This window comes from Psammomys obesus, unplaced genomic scaffold, assembly GCF_907164565.1.
Source record: "Psammomys obesus unplaced genomic scaffold, mPsaObe1.curated_primary_1811, whole genome shotgun sequence".
In the NCBI taxonomy this organism is placed as follows: Eukaryota; Metazoa; Chordata; class Mammalia; order Rodentia; family Muridae; genus Psammomys; species Psammomys obesus.
The window spans coordinates 34,894,578-34,909,500 of NW_026596040.1; the positions used below are offsets into that span (position 1 = coordinate 34,894,578).

The 14,923-nt window shown below is 40.3% G+C and overlaps 1 protein-coding gene across 1 annotated transcript in view; it reads left to right on the forward strand.

The window, feature by feature from the left end:
- Cfap53 (cilia and flagella associated protein 53) overlaps positions 1-14,923 on the forward strand; it is a gene marked incomplete in the record, with an annotated part of 38,204 nt that overhangs the window by 6,168 nt on the left and 17,113 nt on the right. Inside the window, 4 exon segments of the mRNA XM_055622876.1 lie at positions 984-1,157; positions 5,919-6,222; positions 6,715-6,933; positions 8,767-8,983. Coding sequence (XP_055478851.1) covers positions 984-1,157; positions 5,919-6,222; positions 6,715-6,933; positions 8,767-8,983 — 914 coding nt within the window.

Below are 14,923 nucleotides of genomic sequence, written 5' to 3' on the forward strand. Positions count from 1 at the left end.
TAGCTATGTTTAACTCTGTTTGACTCAGGGTGATATGGGGTCTTTCACCTCCTGTGTTAGGCAAATTCTCTAACGTTTGTTTCCCTATGTCATCAACCCACAAAAGCACGAAGTTAATATTGTGCATAAAGAAATCAAGTCAAACTCTTTGATCACCTCGCCCTGAGCGGGAAGCAGCCTTACCAGGCCACAGAGGAAGACAATGCAGCCACTCCTGATGAAAGCTGATAGACTAGGATCAGAAGGAAGGAGAGGAGGACCTCCCCTATCAGTGGACTTGGGGAGGGGCATAGGTGGAGAAGGGGGAGGGAGGGTGGGACTGGGAGAGGAGGAGGGAAGGGCTTATGGGGGGATACAAAGTGAATAAAGCGTAATTAATAAAAAAAAATTTAAAAAGAAATCAAGTCAAATGAAGGCCATGGCTAATTTTTTTAATATTCAAACTAACAACTATTATTTGTTAATATTTTTACATATGTTAACCACATTTTGATGGAAAAAGAAACTATACTGTTTTAGGGTTTTTTGGTTTTTTTTTAATTAAGATCTGTCTATCTTGCTACTTTTGAAGGTAAACATTTTACGTTTAATCTGTATATTATGAAATAAAATATGGCACAGATTAAAGTCTTATCTTATGGAGAACCACAGTGATTTTTCTGAAAAGCACTATTTATTGAGGGAGGGAGGTAGTGTCATTGTGCATGTGGAGGTCAGGGGACAGCATTTGGGAGTTGGTTCTCTCCTTCCACTATGTGGGTCCCAGGATCAAACTTGGGTCATCAGGCTATTCTTTTTCCATTCTTTCATTGGGTTCTGGAGATGAAATTCATGCTTGCAAGGCAAGCCCTTTACTGAATTATTTTCTCAACCTCATAGTGACCTTTTATTTTTTAAAGAATGATTAGACACTAATTCAGAAACTCAGGAGAACTAAAGTCAGTTGGAATGGATATTTTTAATTAATTGTTTGTTTGTTTCAGGCTGCGTGAACTTTTAGCATCAGAAGAGAATGAGTATTTTACTGAAATGCAATTGAAAGGAGAAACCATTGAAGAGAAAAAGAACAGAATGAGAGAGAGAACCAAATTATTAAGAGAGAAGAAGGAAAAAGAGAGGCAGGATTTTGTAGCTGAAAAATTACATCAGCAATTCAGGTAATAAATTGGAAGAGTATATAAGCAGAATATGAGCACAAGCTTGTTACATAGAATATTACAGAGAGAATGCCAAAACAGCTGTGGTAGTCCAGGAAAGGAAGCTGACACAATGCTCTCTTCAAAAAAAATAGTGACTATTGAGGAGAAAGAGCCTCAAGAACATGATGGGATCCTTGAGGTGGGAGAGAGAATATTAGATAGAAAACAGTATGTGGGAATACACAATGGGGGTCCTTAAAGGGGAGGGGTGAGAGGAGAGTGAGAGAAAGGAGAGGGAAAGAGAGAGGACAGGGAGAGAGAGAAGGAAGAGAGTGAGAGGAAGGAGAGGGAGAGAAGAAAGAAAGAGGCAGAGAGAAGAGGAAGAAAGGGAGGGAGAGAAGGAAAGAGAGGAGAGGAAAAGAGGAGAGGGAAAGAAGAGAGGGAGGGATGTTGGTGTAATGTTCCTGTAGAATGTATACAACTTACCCTTGTTCATTCAAATGCTGATTTCTCTACTCCACTATCTGGTTTTAATGCGGACATTGTATTGTGATGCTTATTCTAAGCATCACCTGTTGTGTAAACATGCCACCATTTGTTCTCTGTAATTGTCAATTAAACAACCAGCCAGTGCTATGCAATGGAGAGAATAGGGTGGGACATCCTGGTCTAGAGAGGAGGAGAAGAAAGCTAGTGGGAGGTAGGAGAGCAGAGATAGGCAGGAGAGGACTTGGAACCATGAGGAGAGATGAACTAGACCCAAGATATGACTGAAAGCAAGTATAATGTGCGAAATTTGAATGGGAGGAAATGATTTGGGCTTGGAAGTTTAGGATGGTGTAACTATTGCCCAGCATTGTGTTCTGGGTTAACTAAATAAATCCTAGTTTCTGTGTGCTGATTTGGGTATACAGCTGGTTTAGGAAGAACTGCTGCTTAACTAAAAAATAAATCAATATTAAACTTTAACCTTCAACAACAGAGGGAGGAGAGGGAAAGAGAGAGGGAAGGGGATAGGAGAAGTAGAGGGAGGAGAGGAGAGAGAAGGGGAAAAGGAGGAGGTAGAGAGAGAGAAAAGGAAGAGAGCCCCCCTCCCCACTCCCCAGAGCATCTGGGATAAGTGGGAGTTGGGCACAGAGGAGTCTCTTCAGAGAAAGTCCCTAGAACAACTGCAAGAACAAAGGAAAACACCAGATTTTATAACTTTTGGGAGGCCGGTAGAAGTGTCACATCAGTGATTTAGTTTGACAAAGGACACAGAAGAGCCAGGACAAATTAAGAGCTGTCAAGAGCACAGACTGCTTTTGAATTCTCTGTGTACCGGAGGTAGCTTGGGCGGCAGGGGGGGGGGGGGCTGTGGAAGCTGGCCTCTTTAAGAGTGACCACTGTCGTAAAGAGGCAGTCTTCTGTTCTAACTGATCTATTAAAATGATTTAGGAATGCTAACCATCAGTAGCTTAGAAGATGCACGCAGTAACCACACTCTGAATCTTGGTAATCATATCATAGGTCACTTAAAACACACGTGCTCAGTTTGTCTTAAAATCCTGCTCTGACACTCTGTACCTGCCTCCTACCAGCTGCCAAATAAGATATTACTTATCAACCTCAGTGCTGATGTTGGAATCAAGTTTTTTGAAATCCGGTAGCCAGCATTTGCTACTTTGTAGGATCTTCTTTCTTCCACCCTTCTCCAGTGTTTTTCTTCCACCCTTTTGACCCTAATACTAGGTAGGAGAGAAAAAAGGATAAAGAGGAAAGAGGTGGATGTTATAATTACACTACTTCCTGCTGATTAGGGATGTTTCGATCCTTAGGGCAAGTTTGCTCTTCGAAGTCAGGATATCTAATAATTTCTCCTTCTCCTCCTCCTCTTCTTTGTGCATGACTACTTAACAAATTGCAATCAACAGCAAACAACAAGCTACAACAATCTACCTTGCTTCTCAGGGCCCCAGCATTTTTATACCCTTTGAAAAGTCCCCAGAATTCCAAACATCACACAATCAAAGAAAACTATCTGGAGCTGGCAAAATCATGTCCCTGCTAGAACACAAGGCAAATCAAAATCAGCTGTTGTGAAGCAGCCCCATATCTCCACACCTGGGATTAAGACAAAAACACATTCTTATAAAAATTCTGTTTTTAAAGAAACCAAAATTCCAAAATTCTCACTAGAAAACACTGTCCCAGGAAGTCTTTGATAAAATTGGTCTGTCCCTCTGCTGCTGCTGTTTCCACTTCTGCCAAATATATGGTAGGTCCCTGTTTATTATTGTCTGATTATTGCTGGTCCATGATGCTTTCTGATCAGCTGGACTTCTAATCCACTTCCTGACACACACTACAGAGACCCTCCTGACACAGACTAGAGAGACCCTTTGTTTTCAGATCCTTGGACTCTTTTTAACATAGACATTAAGAATTGCAATCATGGAGTTAAGAGCTGTATCCTGCTCTTACAGAAGCCTCAAGTTCTATTTGCAGCACACAGATCCAGCAGCTCATAACCATCTTTAAGCCAGCTCCAGGGGATCTGATGCTCTTTTCTGGATTCCACTGGCACCTGTCCTCATGTGCACATCCCCACATATAGACAGAAACATATATACATAATTAAATAATGAAAAAAAATCTGTAAAACTTGCTATTATATTTCTCAAGTTGGTTTCTTCATTTTAGTTTCCTTTTTTATTCAAGTCCTTTAATGTAGTAATTGTTACATGATATGATTATTAGTTTCATGTGTCTTTTAATTTTAAGATTTTAATTCTCAGAAGGGATTTTAGAATTTTGGTATTTCCTGAAACTGTTTAAAACATAATCATTAGCCCTTTTTATTCACTTTATTATTTTTATTTGTTATTTTATCATTTTATATTTGTGGACATTTTGCCTTTATGGATGTAAGTGTACCACCTATGTACTTAGTGCCCAGAAAGGCCTTGGAACTGCAGTTAGAGATATCTCTGAGCCTCTGTTTCATTGCTGGAATCAAACTAGAGTTTTCTACAAGAGTATCAGTGCTTTTTGTTGGGTTTCATAGTAGGGACAAGAGCCTAAGTGAGGCAACTATTTAACATATCAAAGCAGACCTGGCTTCCAGATTCTCCCAGCATCCCTCAGTCCCTCAGTTGCAGGGTATGGCTGGCATATCCCACACTCTGTCCTGAACTTTTCAGCCCAGGGACTGGGTTTCCCCTCCCCCGAGTCTCCTCCCTATATAATCCAGACATTTTTTAAAATCTCTGTCTCTGTCTCTGCAGTTCTCTCTCCCTGTGTGAGCATGCTCTCTCTCTCTTTCACTCCCTGCCCCTACCTCCATGGTAACTTTACTGACACTCTCCTATTAGGTCAGTGAACTCCCCAAGAGTTGCCCCCATTATAGCTGACCTCATACTTTAATTTGGCTTGAATTGGCTTATTTCATTGGCAGAGAAAACCTATTGCTTTTAACTGATGAGCCATCTCCCCAGCCCAAATGCATACTTTTTGAGATAAGGTCTACCATTGTAATAGGATAGCTTTAAACTCATTATGCAGGCCAGGCTGACCCTGCATTCAAGATATTCCTACCTCAGCCTCCCAAGTGCCAGCACACTTGGCTTCAATAAATATGTTTGAGATTTTTATCAAACTCTTTGATAGAATAGTAGCTTGATTGACTTAAGAGAAATGTGTATCAGGTTCTCAAGACACTGTGTATGAGTCTGGCAAAGGGTATGTCTTCTTAAGCTGCGTTCAGGAACTAAGAGTAACTTAAGTTATAAGGTCTAAGAGTAATGTAAGTTAAATGGCAGAAGACACAGGGAATACAAGAGATTATTTTCATAGCACTTAAACTTCAAGTAGTCAGAAATTCAAAGGCCAGTCAGTATGAGAAAGCAGCAATATCAGATCAAGATGTGGTCCAGAGGACCTTTCTGTCACTGACAACAGTTTATAGGATTTCCATTTCACAATATACACTGCCCTAATCATTCCTACTAGAGGCCAGTAGGAAAAGTAAGTTGCTACAGGGGGTAGTGGGCACAGGCTTGCAGGCACAGCTGGTAAGAGTAAATTCAGACCAAGAAACCTAGAGGGAACATATTTTTGGGCAGGTGTTTTAAAGATGAGGCAGCTGAGCCGGGTGTGGTGGCACATGCCTATAATCCCAGCACTTTAGGAGGCAGAGGCAGGTGGATCTCTGTGAGTTTGAGATCATTCTGGTCTAAGTGAGTCTAAGACAGCCAAGGCTAAACAGAAACCCTGTCTCAAAAAACAAAATAAAACAAAACAAAAAGATGAGGCAACTGGTCCAGATGAGTTAATTCTGTTTTGTTTGTTCTGTGTAGCTCTGGATGTTCCAGAACTCACTATGTAGACCAGACCAGGCTGGCCTCGAACTCAAAGAAAACTGCCTGCATTTGCCTCTGCCTCTGCTCCTCTGCCCCTCTGTCCCTCTGCCTCCTGAGTGCTGAATTAAAGGCATGTACCACCATACCTAGATAAGTTAAACTTTTGACTGAAAGTCATGCAAGAATTGGCAGAGCAAGTATTCAAAGCCTTTTTTTTTTTTTTTTTTTTTTTCTGCCTGAGAGTAGTGCTTGTATTTGTGGCTGTCCTTTTAGATTTGCCTTCCTCCCCACTGCTTCCTCACATTTCTTCCCTCTAGATGGCCTTCATCCGGGTTATTTTGGTTTTCCTTACTCCTGTGCATTACTGTGTAGACATATGCCTAAATAAAGCAGTGCCTCATGAAATGCTGGGGTTTGCCTTTTTAAATGTCTCTTTCAGGGAACACTGTGAGGAGCTCCGCAATAAATTAGTTGATGTTCATGAGAAAAGGGTAGTTGAGGAGCGGAAAGCACAGATAGCATTCAACAAGGAGCTGAAAAGGCAAAAGCTGGTGGAAGAGCGTATGTTTGCACAACTCTGGGAGGAAGACAGATTAGCCAAGGAAAAGAGAGAAGCCCAAGAAGAGAAGAGAAGGAAAGAGCTGGTGGAAAATACACGCCTGGGGCTGAATGCTCAAGTCACCAGCATTCTGGCACAAAGGCAGGCGGAACTTCGGATGAAGGAAGCAGAGGGCCGCTTCCTGGTGAGCCCTCTCAGATGCCCTAGTGATGTGCTCTGTGGGTATAGCAGTTTTCCCCACTGTTAATATAGTTTGCTTGGAGTTTGTGGCTGGTCCTTTTAAAGCACATTTTCACTGTTGAAGTCTCACTTCTTAATAATAAATGAACAGATGTCTATAGAAATATAAAGCCTGGAACTCTGGGCTAGTGTGTTGAACATAGTGGTGAGTGATGACTGCTGGGACCAAAGATCATTTCCTTTTACACTTTTTTGGTTTGTTTTTGGACTATACACCTCCTTATTACTTCCTTTATAATCACACATAAAGCAGTTTCTACAAAGCTTTACTGCTGACTAAGCTATGTTAAAAAGCAAGCTCCATTTCTACAGCCTCTCCAAATGTAGTTGTGTGCATATATTCCCAAGAAATCTCTTAGGCTCATTCTTACAGCAAATGCGTGAACTTACTTGCTTTACCTAACTATGCTGATTTATCTTCGTTATTCCTCCTTAGGAGCAGAACAGGGCACAGATTAAACTACAGAATGAACAAGAGAAGCTCCAGAAACTGAAGACAATGCAGGAAACTAGGAACATTTTGGAAAAAGCCTTGCAAGAGAAGATAGAGTATATGCAGCAGGAGTATAGAGAGGATACGAACTTGAACATGAAACTTGTGGGAAGGGCCCTTCAAGACTTACAAGAGGAAGAAGATAAGAAGAAGCAAAAGAGAGTAAGATATTTATTTAGTACCTACTAAATGCTGGTCAGGATTGTCTGCTGAGTTATTGGCCTTGTGGGTTGTTACTTTCAGTGTGCTTTCTTGTACAAGGCCCTGAGCTCAGTTTCAATACCAGAAAGGAAGGGAAGGCAGGAGGGAAAAAGAAGGGGAGGGAGGGAGTGTGGAAGGGAGGAAGTTAAGAAGGAAGAAAGGGAAGATTTTAAAAGAAAGCTTCACTCCCCCAAGCAATGCACAAGCACTCTAGTCTGTCCAAATTCTCTTTAGCATTTGATATTGTCACTCTTTTTGCTTTATTATAGTATATGTTGACTAATATCTAATATGGCTTTAATTTGCATTTCCCTAATGGTTAATGATGTTGAACAATGTTTTTTTCTGTTTCTCTCTTTTTTTCTTTTTTTTAAATTTTATTTTTTTCTCCACAATTTATTCATTATATACCCCAATTGAAGCCCCCTCCCTCAACGCCCTCCAGTCACACCCTCCCTTCCTCTTCTCCTCATCCCTTTTCCCTAATCCACTGAATGGGGGAGTTTTCCACTATTGCCATCTGCCCATAGCTTGTTAAGTCTCGTCAGGACTGCCAGGATCCTCTTCCTCTGTGGCCTGAAAAGGCAGCATCATCAGGGGCGAGTGATCAGAGAACAGTCAACTGAGTTCATGATAGAGGCAGCCACTGCTCCCCTCCCTCAGAGATCTACAAGGAGACTGAGCTGCCAATCAGCCACATCTGAGCAGGGAGTCTAGGTCCTCTCCATACATGGTCCTCCATTGGTGCATCAGTCTTTGCAGGACCCCCTGGGCTCAGATCTTTTACTTTTGTTGGTTTCCTTGTGGGGCTCCTGTCCCCTCCATGTCCCTCTAATCCTACCCCTCTGTTCCTCTATAAGACTCCCTGCACTCTGCCCAGAGTTTGGTTCTGAGTCTCAGCATATGCTTTGATCCCCTGTTGGGTGAATCCTTCCAGAGGACCCTGTTTAATGGGATTTTTTTTGTTCTTGTTGTTTTGTTGTATTGTTTTGTTTTGTTATTGCTTTTGCTTTTTAAAGACAGGGTTTCTTTGTGTAATAGTCCTGGCTGTCCTGGAACTCACTTTGTAGACTAGGCTGGTGTGGAACTCACAGAGATCCACCTGCCTCTGCCTCCCAAGTGCTGGGATAAAGGCACGGGTCACCACACCTAGCTGTTCTTATTTGCCCTCTCTAGAATCTTTTAGGGGGAATGTCTGTTTATGGATTACTTGTGATTCTTGTTGATGTTCAGATCAACCCATTGTAAGGCAGTAGTATTCCCATTGAAAGTGTGCTGGTAACTGCTTGGGGGAACGCTGAGAAAGTGTTTGAATGAACTTACTCAAAATGTGTTCTCAAACATTTCAAGCACATATGAAGAACAAGCTTCAGAAACTTTCAGCTAAAGTACATTCCTATATTGTCTATACTTACAATCACTTCTGAGTCCTTTGAAGTAAATCCTAGACATAATAGTGTATCAGTGAATGCTTAAGTATATACTAGCACAAGATTAGGATTGTATCTTTTGGAAGACTGCTTTTAAGGCTGCCCTTGGGGTGGACAATATGGCTCAGCAGATAAAGGACTTTACCATCAAGTCTGTTGATTTGAGTTCTTTACCTGGATTGAAAGATAGAGCCTGTTCTTGAAAGCTGTTCTTTGACCTACATACACATACACCATGGCACATATGTGTCCACCCACACATACCACACACTTATATTAAATACATTACCATGTAATTGAAAATTAACTTGCTCTTATTCACTGATATGTTCTAATAACGTAAATTAAATTTTATGTTATGTAGGAAGACATGGGACGAGAACAGAAGATATATAATGACTATCTAATACAACGACGAAAGGAAGAAAAGGCCCAGGAGAAAGAACTGGACAGAATACTAGAGGACATAAAGGCAAAGAAAATGGCTGAGAAAGATCGGCAGCTGACTCTTGAAAAGGAGGCAAGGAAGCAACTCTCAGATGAAGTCATGTGTACAAGAAAACTCCAAGTTCAAGAAAAACGTAAGGAACTGAATTGTATCTATCTTATTTTTTGCTTTTACTTTTTAAAAGTTAGTTTGTTGGGGTTCAGGAATTACCACACACTGACCACTGGGACATGACTCAGATAGATGGAAGTTATTGAACACTTAGCAAAGTCTGACCAGTCAGGGACACAGTCTGGATTTTGGAACCAAGGTTATGACACTGAGCCATTCCCAAAGAGTTTTTAAAGTAAAAAGACCAAAACCAAGCAGTAAGAATCAATTCTATTCCTGGTATTTTGTGTCTATCCAAGCAAGAAGAATTAATTTTTGTTCCAGGGACATTGTATCTAGGTAGCTAGACAAAGCATTTTAAGCTGATTGGCTAGGATTTAGGGTAGGAGAACTTTTGAGGACTTTCCAGCTTTCCTGGAGAAAGGAACATAGCAGGGTGTTGCAGTTTAACTATAGAAGAAGATGCATTTATATTTAACCCAAGCAGAGCATGAATTTATCATCTATTGTCTCATTCTAAAGAGCAAGTACTGAATTATTGAATTTTAAGTAAAGGCTATTCTTGTGTCCAGCAGGCAGAGCCTGGAACTTGAACTAAATTTCACTGTATGATCAAAATGGAGACTAGAGGTAAATGGCTTCAGTTATGCTAAAGACAAAAGCAGGTGTTAACAGAGGAGCTACAATTATGCAAAAAGTTTAAGCAGGCCCTAACAAGTTCTTTAGTTAGCATTCAATTAAAAATGGTGGCTGACTTCAATTCAAAATGACTGTGACATTTTAATACATATTTACCCTTCCCCTATTGTCCTCTCATACCCCTGCCTCTTCCTTTAACAACCAAGAAATTTAAGTACGTATCTGTGAAATTCCTAAGTACTAAGACTTCTGCTTCTGCAAATTTTATCTAATTAGAACACAAGACTTAAATAAATGAGAAACTTTATATCCTAGCTGATACCGCATAGTTCCACAAGGGGTGTTCTCAAGGTCTGAGAACAACGTGTGCTTTGAGTACCATTTACCTTAATGACTATAAAGATAGGAAATGGTGGGATGCAGAGACATGCCTTTCTCCTCCCTTTTATCCGTTTCTCTTTTCTTTTTGAAGTTGTTTCTGTCCATAACTTTGCGTAAGTATTTTTTTAACAGCCTGTGATGTGCTGAATCTTAAGAAATCTGAGGTGTCTTGAAGTCAGTTCAAATGTCTCATTCCCTTGAGACTCTTTATGTTTCCCCATTCAAAATGTATCCTCCCTCCAAAGCTTTCATTATGACGTTTTGACATTTCAGGTGACTGATGGACCAGAAGGGTCTTCATTCAGAGACCATTCTCACAGTTTGGGAGGTCCTCCCCGCCTTTTCTATCTGCAGTCAGTCTACATCAGTTCCTGAGTGTTTCATAAAGACGTTTCAGTTATTCTTATGAGGATGAACTTTAGTTTAAGACTTCTGGAAGTACCTGTGTGCTGAGTTAACCCCATCCCATGGATCTCCCTGAACCAAGCTACCCCTTTCCACTAAGTGACAGTATTAACTCTGTGTTAGAACCCAGACAAGACACTGTCCAGGTCATGCCTCTGTGTAGCTGTGTCTTCATACTTCCTCTAGCTGATTCTGCATACTGGCCCTAGACTAACAAACTCCAAACTGTATGACAAACAAATACACATTAATGAAATGAGCCTCTCCTCCTTACTCATGCCATATCCTCAAGGTCATGTATTCCTTTCTCAAAAGGCAAGACTCACTCTCCTCCCCCTGTTACCTTGGAATCAGAGAGAGTCTGACTACAAGTGTTTGCTGTGAATTACAGAAGCCATAAGGTACCTCTACTCTATACAGGCCTAAGCTCTCCCCAGGGCTCCTGCCATGCTGATATGTGCATATTTTAATAAATATGTGATATTTATTAAAATCAATATTTCATGTAATGAATATCTTACTCAAAAGCGTAATCCACCTAAGTGTCCCTCTTGCTCTCTGAATGCAAAGCCTTTCAGTAAAATGCTCAAAGGGTCTCATGGAGACTATCAATCTCTCAGTCTTAGGATGTCTAGATTATAACTTCTTACAGTTTCCTCATGACCCCTTTCACTCAGGAAATTGTTAAATGACCCCATGCATATGAGTATATAAAATAAATACACAGATCCAACATGAGTTGATAATATATCATATGTACATTTATTTTAAAACAATTCTTTGCTATATATATTTTGTTTGTTTTTGTTTTTGAGACAGGGTTTCTTTGTGTGTAGCCTTGGCTGTCTAGAACTTTGTAGACCAGGTTGCACTTGAACTTAGAGATCTTCCTGCCTCTGCTTCCCAAATGCTGGGATTAAAGGTGTGTGCCAACATACCTGGCTTATTATTATTATTATTATTATTATTATTATTATTATTATTATTTACCATTTATTAACAATAGTTCCTAGCTAGTTTCTTATCTTCTAAAGTTACTTCAGGTTATACACTAATTGAAAGATTTGAAGCCAGTATCCCTATAAGAGAGAGAACATTTGATACTTGTCTTTCTGAGTCTGGGTTACTTTACTTGCTATAATTTTTTCAGTTTTATCCATTTACCTGCAAATATTGTTTTTCCTTATCATTGAATAAAATTTCATTATGTATATTGAAAGAGCAAGAGCAGAACTAATGCCATCTTGTTTTCAGACACCATTTTGAATGGCCATGTCTTTTAGGTGATGCCAGTTACCCACTTCAGGTTGAGGAACTTGGCAAGCAAAAATACCCACAGAAGAAACTTGGCAAATGAAAAATCCCAGGAGGAAGTTGTCAAGAATAACTAGGTTCTGCATCTAGGGCCAACCAATGAAATAAAATTACACCCACAGTTCAGGGTCTTGCCCAGGTCAAGATGTTCCTTTCAGTAGTCTGTTTCCCCCTTGTGGTTTTGCCAGCTGGCTTGAACCAATCAGTTTAAAGGTTAATCTACTCACTCTACTCTTACCTAATCCTGTAACACCAAGGCTTGGAATTCCCTGCTTGTAGTTTTTCTCTTTAAAAACTCTGCCCTCCGGAGGCTAAGGGCCACTTTTTCTGAATTGCTGTGTCAGAGACAATTGATGGCCAGAGCTCGAGCTTGAATAAAGACCCTAGTGTGTTTGCATGGGACTTGTGCTCCTGGTGGTCTGTTGGGGGTCTCATGTCAAACTTGTGTTATCCATTTTTCAGTTAGTGGACATCTAGGTTGATTCTACTTTCTAGCTATTATGAATAGATCTGTAATGAACAAGGAAGTACAAATGTCTCTGCAGGTTCTTATGCCCAGGATTAATATGACAAAGTCATAGGGTATGTCTGCTTATAGTATCTACTTCTAGTTTTCTGAGGAAGCTCTAGACTGATTTCCAAAGAATCTAAAGTAGTTTACAGTCCTACCAGCAATGTGAAAGGGTTCCTTTCCTCCCACATCCACACCATTATTTGCTGTCTTTTGTATCCTTGATCAAGGCCATTCAAACCAGGGGGGGATGGAATTCTTAAAGTAGTTTTAGGCTGAATTTCCTGGCAGCTAATGCTGTTTCTAAGTGTTTCTTTATAATCTGTTTTTTTTTTCTTTTGAGAATTCTCTTCAGTTCCATAGTTCTTTTTAACCAGGCTATTTCTTTATTGAGTTCTCTGTGTACTCAAGTTATTAAGCTCTGCCAGACTGCCCGGACATGGGTTTAAGCTAGTAGAAAGTTTCTATTAGCCAGCTAGTGACTATACAGGTGTTTGGGATCCTAGTGTGGCCCCAAGTCTTTCTCAGAGTGAGCTTTAAACACACCCAAACTACCATATCCTTATGGTTGGTTTGACATAATGGAAGGTTGACATACTTCCATTAACAAGAACAGTTAGCTAGAAATGGAACTACAGAAGCCAAAAAGTGAGGTTTTAGTACATTTAGAGACTTTCCCAGAACTATGGACTTTGATCCAGTAGGTCTTTGTTTTCATTTTTGCGGGTGGTTCTATGTGCTGAGCCTTACTGCCTGAATGGTACTTCCATCATGGAGTCAGCTGTGCTGAGGTCTGGGGACCCAGTAAGTTGTGAGGTTATATAACACTCTCCCCCCATCATAGTGAATGAGTCAGATTGTGGACTTATCCTGCTCTAAAGAGGTATAGTTGGTCCTAAGAACCATTAATTTTACTTAACTGATACATAATTTGCCATATAGCTTAAGATGCAGGGCCCTACCATTAATCAAATCGGAATGAGAATTAAAGGGCCAATCAGTCAGTGCTGATAATAGAGTAGTTGGCCATGAGGACCAAGAGAACAGAGACTGGTACCAATTAGGCAATGAATGTCTTTGTCTCTCTTTTTGAAGTTTTTCCCAACTGTGACAAGATCTTGTTCCTAATTACTCTTGATCAATTAGCATAGAAACAGCAGGTTTTTCCCAAAGCCATACATAAGAAGCAAGTCTAAGCCTCTCCGATTTTTAAGGACCATTCCTATGAGGGAAATGAAGGGTTGTTTTAATTTAGAAACAGATACTTTTAATACCTCTAGGTCCTGAATGCCCTGTCTACTTAGTCCCTTGCAGTTTTATCTCCCATTACAAAGGTTAATGTGTCTATGACTGTCAAGCCAGTTATTCCTTCTTGGACTAGGACTGGGATGAGGGCAGGAACAGTGCTCTCTCTCTTCTCCCCCTCTTTTTTCTCTGTCTCTTTCAATAGTTCAGGATCCATATTAAAATGTATTTCCCTTTATTATATAGGTATACCTGGGCCAGAATGTGTATTCCTTCAGGAATTCTCTCAGGGGCTGGCTTAAGGGCCATAAATTCCTTTAGTTTGTTTTTATCATGAAAAGTTTTTGCTTCCTTTTTGCTCATAACAGATAGCATTAATTAGTATAATTTTCTGGGTTGGAAGTTGTGTTTTTCCAGAGCATCTTTTCCCAACTTTTCTAGCTCTAAATGTATCTTTCCCCAGCTTTTCTAGCTCTAAATATTTCTATCAAGAGCTGCTAAGATGGCTCACTGGTTAAGGATGCTTGCCATTGAGTCTGATGACTTGTGTTTAATCCTCAAAATCCACGTGGTAGGAGTAGAGAACAGACTCCTACAGGTTGTCAACCTGCACACACACACACACACACACACACACACATACACACAATTAATTTAAATGTAATTTTAAAAGCTTTTATAATGTAATCAGCTGCTATTCTAATGGACTGCCATTATATATGAGTTGGCCCTTCTATCTTATACTTTTCAATACCCTTTTCTTAAGGACCATTCATGGGAGAAAACCTAGAACCCCTGCACAGATGTAGCCCATGACAGCTTAGTGTCCAAGTGGGTGTCCTAGTAAGGGGAACAGGAATTGTCTCTGACATGAATTCAGTGGCTGGCTCTTTGATCACCTCCCCCTCGGGGGGGGGGGCAGCCTTACCAGGCCACAGAGGAAGACAATGCAACCATTCCTGATGAGGCCTGATAGACTAGGATCAGATGGAAGGGGATGAGGACCTCCCTTATCAGTGGACTGGTGAAGGGACATGGGTGGAGAAGAGGGAGGGAGGGTGGAATTGGGAAGTGAAGAGGGAGGGAGCTACAGGTGGGATACAAAGTGAATAAATTGTAATTAACAAAAATACAAATAAAATATATCTTAAAAATTAATTTTGCCGAATTATGGGACCTTTTCTGGTTCCATCTATTTGGTATTTTATTGGTCTGTACCTGTAAGGGCATCTTAAGTTTGGAACTTTTTCTTTTATGATTTTATTGAAAATTATTTCTATGCCCTTGACCTGTTATTCTTTTCCTTATTCTGTGGTCACAGTTCATAGGTTTGATCTATTTGTGGTATTTCAGAAACCTTGTATGTTCAGTTCATGCATTAAGTTTTACATTTTCTGAGTACATGATTTCATTCTTCTATGGTGTCTCTACAACCCAATAGTGTTTTCCACATGGCTAATTCTGTTG